The sequence below is a fragment of the Oncorhynchus mykiss genome, chromosome 2 (assembly GCF_013265735.2).
Source record: "Oncorhynchus mykiss isolate Arlee chromosome 2, USDA_OmykA_1.1, whole genome shotgun sequence".
NCBI classification, from domain to species: Eukaryota; Metazoa; Chordata; class Actinopteri; order Salmoniformes; family Salmonidae; genus Oncorhynchus; species Oncorhynchus mykiss.
Window position 1 is genome coordinate 100,391,567 of NC_048566.1, and position 12,134 is coordinate 100,403,700.

The 12,134-nt window shown below is 46.5% G+C and overlaps 1 protein-coding gene across 3 annotated transcripts in view; it reads right to left on the reverse strand.

The window, feature by feature from the left end:
• LOC110501236 (growth arrest-specific protein 2) overlaps positions 1-12,134 on the reverse strand; it is a 65,686-nt gene that overhangs the window by 19,202 nt on the left and 34,350 nt on the right. For all 3 annotated transcript variants that reach the window (XR_005039301.1, XM_036961164.1, XM_036961156.1), the window contains exon 3: positions 4,394-4,533. Coding sequence is in view for 2 of the 3 variants with exons in the window: in XM_036961164.1 (XP_036817059.1) it covers positions 4,394-4,533 (140 nt within the window). In the remaining variant the exon portion in view is untranslated. The remainder of the gene's footprint in view (positions 1-4,393; positions 4,534-12,134) is intronic.

Sequence of the window (12,134 nt, forward strand, 5' to 3'; positions counted from 1 at the left end):
CTTCTCGTTGGCTCCTCTCTGGGAGGGACTCTCTGCCTTTCTCCTTTCATTCCAGGCTCTTCTAGTTGGCTCCTCTCTGGGAGGGACTCTCTGCCTTTCTCCTTTCATTCCAGGCTCTTCTAGTTTGGAGCAGGTTGGAGCAGGTTGGAGCGGTTTGGAGCGGGTTTGGAGCAGTTTGGAGCAGGTTGGAGCGGTTTGGAGCGGGTTGGAGCGGTTTGGAGCGGGTTGGAGCGGTTTGGAGCAGGTTGGAGCGGTTTGGAGCAGGTTGGAGCAGTTTGGAGCAGGTTGGAGCAGGTTGGAGCGGGTTGGAGCGGGTTGGAGCGGGTTGGAGCGGTTTGGAGCGGGTTTGGAGCAGGTTGGAGCATGTTGGAGCGGGTTGGAGCGGGTTTGGAGCGGGTTGGAGCGGTTTGGAGCAGGTTGGAGCGGTTTGGAGCGGGTTTGGAGCAGGTTGGAGCAGGTTGGAGTGGTTTGGAGCGGGTTGGAGCGGGTTTGGAGCAGTTTGGAGCGGTTTGGAGCAGGTTGGAGCGGTTTGGAGCGGGTTGGAGCAGGTTGGAGCGGTTTGGAGCGGTCTTCTCTGTCTTCTCTGTATTTTAGGATAACTGGGCCTTTTAAAACTAAACTGTTCTGAATCTGAGTAGAGATAACTGGGCCTTTTAAAACCAAACTGTTCTGAGTCTGAGCAGAGATGACTTTTAAAAGTAATAATTTAAAAATAATTGCAGGAGACATTGTGTAACGTCAGATTGTTTAAATGAAATAAAATAAAAAGCCCGGTGAAATAATGAATTGACAAGTCCTGGAGAGAAATTGGCCCCAGGTATCCTGTGTAACTCAGGTATAAGTAATAAGCCTGAACTGACTGACGGGCTGGGCTGACTGGCTATCTGGCTGACTGGCTGGCTGGCTATCTGCCTGACTGGCTGGCTATCTGGCTGACTGGCTAGCTGACTGGCTGACTGACTAGCTGGCTAACTGACTGGCTGACTGACTGGCTGGCTGACTGGCTAGCTGTCTGACTGGCCGGCTGACTGGCTAGCTGGCTGACTGCCTTTTAAGTCCAGTCTCTATCCAAACATGATCTATTGACCTCAGAGATACAAATCTATTTTCTTTTAGGGGGAGTGAACATAATTTCTAGGTCAGACAAGCCCAAATAAACCCAAACCATTTTCTCCAGAGTTCCTGTCTCTGCCTCTCTCTCTCCCTCCCCCTCTCCCTCAGTATCTCCCTCCCTCCCTCCCTTTCTCTCTCTTTCCCAGATCAATAGACTGCTCTATATTCACAAGGGGCCTCCCTATGGCAATTGACCTCAAGTATTTCCACACATCTGTGCTGCTAGCTGATCTACTCACACCAGCATCAGGAGACCCACCACAAGAAGCCCTGTAACAGACTACCACCAGCATCAGGAGACCCACCACCACCAGCCCTGTAACAGACTCTACCAGCCTCAGGAGACCCACCACCAGCCCTGTAACAAACTACCACCAGCATCAGGAGACCCACCACCAGCCCTGTAACAGACTACCACCAGCATCAGGAGACCCACCACCAGCAGCTCTGTAATAGACTCTCACCAGCATCAGGAGACCCACCACCAGCAGCTCTGTAATAGACTACAACCAGCATCAGGAGACCCACCACCAGCAGCTCTGTAATAGACTACCACCAGCATCAGGAGACCCACCACAAGAGTGCAAAAGTGTTTGCACTTTTGCAAGCTGTATTCTATTTCTAGATTCTATTGGTTCCAACCAGTATTCTATTTCTAGATTATATTGGTTCCAACCTGTATTCTATTTCTAGATTCTATTGGTTCCATCCTCTATTCTATTTCTAGATTCTATTGGTTCCAACCTGTATTCTATTTCTAGATTATATTGGTTCCATCCTCTATTCTATTTCTAGATTCTATTGGTTCCATCCTCTATTCTATTTCTAGATTCTATTGGTTCCATCCTCTATTCTATTTCTAGATTCTATTGGCTCCATCCTTTATTCTATTTCTAGATTCTATTGACTCCATTACAACAGGCAAGCTCATTCAAGCCCACCTAAATGACTCCAAATTATTTCAAATACTATTTGAACACTATTGAAAATGTACAATGTAAACTTCATGCTTGGTGTATTTCACATCAACGATTCTAACAAAATTAACCCGTTTCTGTCATTAGTTTCGTATGAAACAGCATGGTCGGAGTTTTACAAGCTATACACTACCTTCCTATACAGTTTAACAAGCTATACACTACACCTTCCCATACAGTTATTCTCACTCTAACCTCCAGCATGTGGCCTCTACTCAAATATGGGGCCCCATAATGGGGACAGCTTGTACCAATAGCTATTATATACAGCCATGGTATGACATACCAAAGACCTTGCAGAAACAGACTTACTTAAATACCTTTAAAAGAGACATTTTGCCGAAGACTCACTAATCACAAAACTGGCCTATCGGGTCATGAAATATACTGCAGGACTACTAGTCTCTTATGTGAAGGTTAGCGAATTGGCTTTCAGCTGGCATAAGAACTGATTGCAGTTCAGCTGGCATAAGAACTGATTGCAGTTCAGCTGGCATAAGAACTGATTGCAGTTCAGCTGGCATAAGAACTGATTGCAGTTCAGCTGGCATAAGAACTGATTGCAGTTCAGCTGGCATAAGAACTGATTGCAGTTCAGCTGGAATAAGAACTGATTGCAGTTCAACTGGAATAACAACTGATTGCAGTTCAACTGGAATAACAACTGATTGCAGTTCAACTGGAATAACAACTGATTGCAGTTCAGCTGGAATAACAACTGATTGCAGTTCAGCTGGAATAACAACTGATTGCAGTTCAGCTGGAATAACAACTGATTGCAGTTCAGCTGGAATAACAACTGATTGCAGTTCAGCTGGAATAACAACTGATTGCAGTTCAGCTGGAATAACAACTGATTGCAGTTCAGCTGGAATAACAACTGATTGCAGTTCAGCTGGAATAAGAACTGATTGCAGTTCAGCTGGAATAACAACTGATTGCAGTTCAGCTGGAATAACAACTGATTGCAGTTCAGCTGGAATAACAACTGATTGCAGTTCAGCTGGAATAAGAACTGATTGCAGTTCAGCTGGAATAACAACTGATTGCAGTTCAGCTGGAATAACAACTGATTGCAGTTCAGCTGGAATAACAACTGATTGCAGTTCAGCTGGAATAACAACTGATTGCAGTTCAGCTGGAATAACAACTGATTGCAGTTCAGCTGGAATAACAACTGATTGCAGTTCAGCTGGAATAACAACTGATTGCAGTTCAGCTGGAATAACAACTGATTGCAGTTCAGCTGGAATAACAACTGATTGCAGTTCAGCTGGAATAACAACTGATTGCAGTTCAGCTGGAATAACAACTGATTGCAGTTCAGCTGGAATAACAACTGATTGCAGTTCAGCTGGAATAACAACTGATTGCAGTTCAGCTGGAATAACAACTGATTGCAGTTCAGCTGGAATAACAACTGATTGCAGTTCAGCTGGAATAACAACTGATTGCAGTTCAGCTGGATGAAGTGGTTTGGATACCGATACTGTTTTACATGTTTAACAAAAAATAATTTTAAAAAATGGTTAAATAATCTCTCTAACCACAGACTAATATTATGTCTAGGTTTCAGATAGGCTAACTATGAACACTGTCCTGTGTAATCATAGATTGGCTAAACATGGAACACCGTCCTGGGGTATTCTAGAAGCTTCACATCCAAAGCAATATCCTGATTTTTTTAATCTGAAGATCTCTGAGTTTTTTTCCACAATGACATTACATGAGCCTGGTTGTAATCTTAATATTCTGATTCAAATTATTTTATTTTAAGGATTATATTCCAAGGTGGCGGTTAGTTCATGAATAAATAAATAAATAAATAAAGATTAGCACTGCATGGGACAACCTAGCCTCAACTAAATTAGTCTTGTTTTCACCACTATGATTCTTAACCTGGTTCCAGATCTGTTAGTGCTGTCTGGCCACTTTCATGGTCATTGGCATATCAAACCAACAAACAAACCAACCACAGGAGTTGGCTATAAGGCACAAACAGATCAGGACTCGTAAGCAAAAAGCATCTCAGATTATTAAGTGCTGATCTAGGATCAGGTTTCCCCCTGTCCATATAATGCTATTCATTATTATTTAAAAAGGCAAAACTGATAATCCTATGTCAGCACTTTTAGTTTGAGACCCCAGACTAGATCCCTGCCTTGGTTTTTTTTCTGCTCCGGTGTAGGTTCCCCCAAAGCTTTGCCGTTTTCCCGGGACCAGGCGAGGACCAGCCACCATTGGTTCTGATTTATGATTCGGGTCAGCGTGATAGTGTGAAAAGGGCATAGGTTTCTCAGTACCTTTCCATTGCCAAGAGGCAGTTCTCCACGGTTCTGAGTCTGGTTCTGCTTGAACTTCTCCTGTAGCGTCTCAGCCAGCTGGCACAGCAGGAAGCCATTGTCCAAACGCTCCATGAAGCTCTCTGCTGTGATCTCCAGACCTGGGGTGGAGAGGGATGTGGAGGGAAGGAGACCCATTAAATATATGATTTTTCATTACGAGCCCATTATATATATATATATATATATTTATATATATTTACACATTTTGAACGGTAGTACATATACTACTGTTCAAAAGTTTGGGTTTACTTAGAAATGTCCTTGTTTTTGAAAGAAAAGCAACATTTTTGTCCATTAAAATAACATGACATTGATCAGAAATACAATGTAGACATTGACTATTGTAGCTGGAAACGGGTGATTTAAAAAAAATTGAATATCTACATAGGAGTATAGAGGCCCATTATCAGCAACCACCACTCCTGTGTTCCAATGGCACGTTGTGTTAGCTAATCCAAGTTTATCATTTTAAAAGGCTAATTTATCATTAGAAAACCCTTTTGCAATTATGTTAGCACAGCTGAAAACTGTTGTTCTGCTTAAAGAAGCAATAAAACTGGCCTTCTTTAGACGAGTTGAGTATCTGGAGCATCAGCATTTGTGTGTTCGATTACAGGCTCAAAATGGCCAGAAACAAAGAACTTTCCTCTGAAACTCGTCAGTCTATTTTTGTTCTGAGAAATGAAGGCTGTTCCATGTGAGAAATTGCCAACAAACTGAAGATCTGTGTACTACTCCCTTCACAGAACAGCGCAAACTGGCTCTAACCATAGAAAGAGGAGTGAGAGGCCCCGGTGCACAACTGAGCAAGAGGACAAGTACATTAGAGTGTCTAGTTAAATAGTACCCTCAAAACACCAGTCTCAAAGTCAACAGTGGAGAGGCGACTCCGGGATGCTGGCCTTCTAGGCAGAGTTGTAAAGAAAAAGCCATATCTCAGCCTGGCCAATAAATATAAAAAGATTAAGATGGGCAAAAGAACACAGACACTGGACAGAGGAACTCTGCCTCTCGGAGTCGCCTCTTCACTGTTGACGTCGAGACTGGATCTTTAACCCGGAGATAATTAAGAGCCCAAGTATGTCGTGTTGGTAAAGCCTATCAGATAATGGTGAAGAAATGTAAGATGACAGTAGCCCACAGTTCCTAAAGCATGTGTGACTGAAAACACTGTATGTCATAAGAGAGAGCAACAAAGTCTGACTGATAGTAAGGCCATATGAACAGCCCATAGACCTAGCATGCTGCATAACATGACTGTCAGACTAATACAGGCCAGGGGCCATCTGATTCTGCACAGCATTGATACACTCTCCAGAGATCACACACACACACACACACACACACACACACACACACACACACACACACACACACACACACACACACACACACACACACACACACACACACACACACACACACACACACACACACACACAAAGAGAGAGAGCAACATGTGGTATTTCTAGTTGACTGGCATCCAGACGACCATTCCTTCTTAGTTAGATCATTCTGACTGCAATAGGAGGTGGCGGGGGGGCGTCTAACTGTGGAAAAGAAACCAGGGGGATTTCTGTCTTCATCTATTTTTCTTTTGGTAGAGGGAGGAGAGGGCTGGAGAAGGAGGAGGGGGGTTAGGGTTTGGTAGATGGGAGGAGGGGGCTGGAGGAGAAGGAGGGGAGGTGGGTTCAGGGGTTTTAATGAGTTCCAAATGTTGTAATTGATCCCAGAGGATGGAGGGAGAGACAGGGAGATGGAGAGAGAGAGAGAGAGAACTTGGGAAATACCCTATATTCCTGCCTTATTCTTATTCAACACTTTCTATTAACTATCCTTTATAAACCATACATCATTAGAAAATAAATACTGTTAACAAATTATTTATAAATGTTGTTAAAGATTAGTACATTATTAGCAACTATATTAGTTAGTTAAACATTCATGTAAATACATTTACTAATAATGTAGAAATGATTTGTTAATATTTAGTTAATTATTTACTAATGAAATATACCTGGCTTATAAAGCCTAGCTTATTATAAAGTGTTATCGTCCCCTCCCTCATCAGAGAACTGCTGCTCTGAGATTTACATTTTTAATTTAACCTTTATTTAACTAGGCAAGTCAGATAAGGAGAACAGTGGGTTAACTGCCTTGTTCATGGACAGATTTTTACCTTGTCAGTTCTGGGATTCGATCCAGCAACCTTTCGGTTACTGGCCCAATGCTCTAACCACTAGGTTACCTGCCGCGCCAAAGTACAAATATTATATGTCTTGTTTATTGTGGCCTTTTCAAACATATCTACAGTATTAAGAACAACAACAAAAAACACTTTTAAGTGAGAAGTAGGCATGGGTCTGAAGCCGAAAAAGAAAGGAAATTCACGAGCACCACAACGCCTACCACCCCCATGCTCTACCAAGGTTTCCCAGCACCACAACGCCTACCACCCCCATGCTCTACCAAGGTTTCCCAGCACCACAACGCGTACCTCCCCCATGCTCTACCAAGGTTTCCCAGCACCACAACACGTACCTCCCCCATGCTCTACCAAGGTTTTACAGCACCACAACACGTACCTCCCCCATGCTCTACCAAGGGTTTACAGCACCACAACGCCTACCACCCCCATGCTCTACCAAGGTTTCCCAGCACCACAACAAGTACCTCCCCCATGCTCTACCAAGGTTTCCCAGCACCACAACGCCTACCACCCCCATGCTCTACCAAGGTTTCCCAGCACCACAACGCCTACCACCCCCATGCTCTACCAAGGTTTCCCAGCACCACAACACGTACCACCCCCATGCTCTACCAAGGTTTCCCAGCACCACAACGCGTACCTCCCCCATGCTCTACCAAGGTTTCCCAGCACCACAACGCCTACCTCCCCCATGCTCTACCAAGGTTTCCCAGCACCACAACGCCTACCTCCCCCATGCTCTACCAAGGTTTCCCAGCACCACAACGCGTACCTCCCCCATGCTATACCAAGGTTTTACAGCACCACAACGCGTACCTCCCCCATGCTCTACCAAGGTTTTACAGCACCACAACACGTACCTCCCCCATGCTCTACCAAGGTTTCCCAGCACCACAACGCGTACCTCCCCCATGCTCTACCAAGGTTTCCCAGCACCACAACGCGTACCTCCCCCATGCTCTACCAAGGTTTCCCAGCACCACAACGCGTACCTCCCCCATGCTCTACCAAGGTTTCCCAGCACCACAACGCGTACCTCCCCCATGCTATACCAAGGTTTTCCAGCACCACAACGCGTACCTCCCCCATGCTCTACCAAGGTTTTACAGCACCACAACGCGTACCTCCCCCATGCTCTACCAAGGTTTTCCAGCACCACAACGCGTACCTCCCCCATGCTCTACCAAGGTTTTACAGCACCACAACGCGTACCTCCCCCATGCTCTACCAAGGTTTCCCAGCACCACAACGCGTACCTCCCCCATGCTCTACCAAGGTTTTACAGCACCACAACGCGTACCTCCCCCATGCTCTACCAAGGTTTCCCAGCACCACAACGCGTACCTCCCCCATGCTCTACCAAGGTTTTCCAGCACCACAACACGTACCTCCCCCATGCTCTACCAAGGTTTCCCAGCACCACAACACGTACCTCCCCCATGCTCTACCAAGGGTTTACAGCACCACAACGCGTACCTCCCCCATGCTCTACCAAGGTTTCCCAGCACCACAACGCGTACCTCCCCCATGCTCTACCAAGGTTTCCTAGCACCACAACGCGTACCTCCCCCATGCTCTACCAAGGTTTCCCAGCACCACAACGCGTACCTCCCCCATACTCTACCAAGGTTTCCCAGCACCACAACGCGTACCTCCCCCATGCTCTACCAAGGTTTCCCAGCACCACAACGCGTACCTCCCCCATGCTCTACCAAGGTTTTACAGCACCACAACGCGTACCTCCCCCATGCTCTACCAAGGTTTCCCAGCACCACAACGCGTACCTCCCCCATGCTCTACCAAGGTTTTACAGCACCACAACACGTACCTCCCCCATGCTCTACCAAGGTTTCCCAGCACCACAACACGTACCTCCCCCATGCTCTACCAAGGGTTTACAGCACCACAACGCGTACCTCCCCCATACTCTACCAAGGTTTCCCAGCACCACAACACGTACCTCCCCCATGCTCTACCAAGGTTTCCCAGCACCACAACGCGTACCTCCCCCATGCTCTACCAAGGTTTCCCAGCACCACAACGCGTACCTCCCCCATGCTCTACCAAGGTTTTACAGCACCACAACGCGTACCTCCCCCATGCTCTACCAAGGTTTCCCAGCACCACAACGCGTACCTCCCCCATGCTCTACCAAGGTTTCCCAGCACCACAACACGTACCACCCCCATGCTATACCAAGGTTTCCCAGCACCACAACGCGTACCTCCCCCATGCTCTACCAAGGTTTCCCAGCACCACAACGCGTACCTCCCCCATGCTCTACCAAGGTTTCCCAGCACCACAACGCGTACCTCCCCCATGCTCTACCAAGGTTTTACAGCACCACAACATGTACCTCCCCCATGCTCTACCAAGGTTTCCCAGCACCACAACACGTACCTCCCCCATGCTCTACCAAGGGTTTACAGCACCACAACGCATACCTCCCCCATGCTCTACCAAGGTTTCCCAGCACCACAACGCGTACCTCCCCCATGCTATACCAAGGTTTCCCAGCACCACAACACGTACCTCCCCCATGCTCTACCAAGGTTTCCCAGCACCACAACGCGTACCTCCCCCATGCTCTACCAAGGTTTCCCAGCACCACAACGCGTACCTCCCCCATACTCTACCAAGGTTTCCCAGCACCACAACGCCTACCTCCCCCATGCTCTACCAAGGTTTCCCAGCACCACAACACGTACCTCCCCCATACTCTACCAAGGTTTCCCAGCACCACAGCTTCAGCTTACTTTGCCCTAAGTTGCTCTAATAGAATATCAATCGAAGTGTAAGATTGCTTTAGTATTCAACCCTTCTGAAAAACAGCCACATTCTCTTACAGGAAGTGCTCCACAAAAAAAAAACGATGATTTGTACTGCATCAGACTTGAATTTCAATGCAGATGAAAGCTTTAATCAAATCCAGACATATTAATTAAATTAAAAGCTTTATATGCTTTAGAACGATACTTCTGGTTTGGAAAGTCCAAACAATCTGCCAATTGTTTATTCAATGGTCACTTTATGGACACTATAGTCTCGTTTTTTAATCTGATGTCTAGAAATTGAGCCAGGTAGGCCGCAGAAAAAATACTCTGAAAACTAAATTGCTAACGACCCTGTTAAAAATCCGGTGGGTTTTTCTCGGTAAAGGCCGCACGGCTCATGACCGTTAGGCAGGGAGTGTGTTGTGTATCTCCAATCAGGTTGATTTGTGAATTTTCATTGAAATTGATTTACACATGATGCTTTAACCAATGTCATACTATTGTGGGGGGGAGCAATCTTCTTCATGCAATTGTCAAATCTAGACCAGAGATGAACATTCTGGAAGATCATCAAGAAAGATATCATCATCAGCTGCTGATTATTTGCAAACTGGTAGGGAGCACGAGGCCAGATTAACCGTGTGATGTATCTACTTCCTGTAGTCCCCCCCCCCCCCCCGTCCCCCCCCCCCCCCCCCAGACCACATCAGAGGCCATACCTAATATCTCAGCTCAGCTGGCTACCCAATGCTAACAGTTAGGGACTGAAAATGCACACGCACACAATTCCCAATGCTAACAGATAGGGACTGACACAGATAGGAAGAGTGTGTCAATATAGGGTCAGATAGGATCAAACGGAATATGCTGATTTGAAGCACTTCCTGGAATAGGAAGTGTTGAACAATCAAGAGGCTACTGATACAGTAGTCTACAGCTAAACTTCTTTCTATCGTACATTGTACAGTTGGCTACTAAAGATGCTAATAATAGCCATTATTCAATTAGGAGAAGGTTACAATGTGTGTGTGTGGCGTACTGGCCGACATGCCGGATGGGATGGTCCATTTTAAGCCCAGTGGGCCTGTCTAATTATTATTATCTGGCTAATAATGAGGGCCTCAAGGGGGGAAAAAAATTGGGCTGATGTGTTAGAAATGCCAGGGCCGATTTCTGGTCCCAGTCCGCCCCTTGGACACAATCTCCATTCCAGACTCATTAACGATTGATTGGTAATGACCTTCAGATCAACAGGATAATGCAAGTCCATTGAGAATCCATTCAAATTAAAAGAAATAGTGAATAATGGCTGACGCTGATTAGGCTACAAAAGTAACTAACACAATAACTAACTACCTAACTGCAAACAACAGACCTGTGTTTAAGGTTTAACACAACGTGGTGTAACACAGTTAGATGATTGTTTGTTGAACAGGATATGATTTGGACAGCTTTGCAAATCAGACACAGCAACATCAAATTGCTTCCTGAACTATGATCAGTCACAGGTACAAACAACCCCATGACTGAAACAGCCTGCAGAGACTGGTTTGGCTGTTGTATTTTTACAAACATGTTTACCTTTACTCAATACAACACACATGTTTATTAGATATCATGCCTCAGTAACCCAGCCTGGATCCCAAAGAGACCATGCCTCAGTAACCCAGCCTGGATCCCAATGTGACCATGCCTCAGTAACCCAGCCTGGATCCCAAAGAGACCATGCCTCAGTAACCCAGCCTGGACTTGAAAGAGACCATGCCTCAGTAACCCAGCCTGGATCCCAAAGAGACCATGCCTCAGTAACCCAGCCTGGATCCCAAAGAGACCATGCCTCAGTAACCCAGCCTGGACTTGAAAGAGACCATGCCTCAGTAACCCAGCCTGGATCCCAAATAGACAATGCCTCAGTAACCCAGCCTGGATCCCAAAGAGACCATGCCTCAGTAACCCAGCCTGGATCCCAAAGAGACCATGCCTCAGTAACCCAGCCTGGATCCCAAAGAGACCATGCCTCAGTAACCCAGCCTGGATCCCAAATAGACAATGCCTCAGTAACCCAGCCTGGATCCCAAAGAGACCATGCCTCAGTAACCCAGCCTGGATCCCAAAGAGACCATGCCTCAGTAACCCAGCCTGGATCCCAAAGAGACCATGCCTCAGTAACCCAGCCTGGACTTGAAAGAGACCATGCCTCAGTAACCCAGCCTGGATCCCAAAGAGACCATGCCTCAGTAACCCAGCCTGGATCCCAAAGAGACCATGCCTCAGTAACCCAGCCTGGACTTGAAAGAGACCATGCCTCAGTAACCCAGCCTGGATCCCAAATAGACAATGCCTCAGTAACCCAGCCTGGATCCCAAAGAGACCATGCCTCAGTAACCCAGCCTGGATCCCAAAGAGACCATGCCTCAGTAACCCAGCCTGGATCCCAAAGAGACCATGCCTCAGTAACCCAGCCTGGACTTGAAAGAGACCATGCCTCAGTAACCCAGCCTGGATCCCAAAGAGACCATGCCTCAGTAACCCAGCCTGGATCCCAAAGAGACCATGCCTCAGTAACCCAGCCTGGACTTGAAAGAGACCATGCCTCAGTAACCCAGCCTGGATCCCAAATAGACAATGCCTCAGTAACCCAGCCTGGATCCCAAAGAGACCATGCCTCAGTAACCCAGCCTGGATCCCAAAGAGACCATGCCTCAGTAACCCAGCC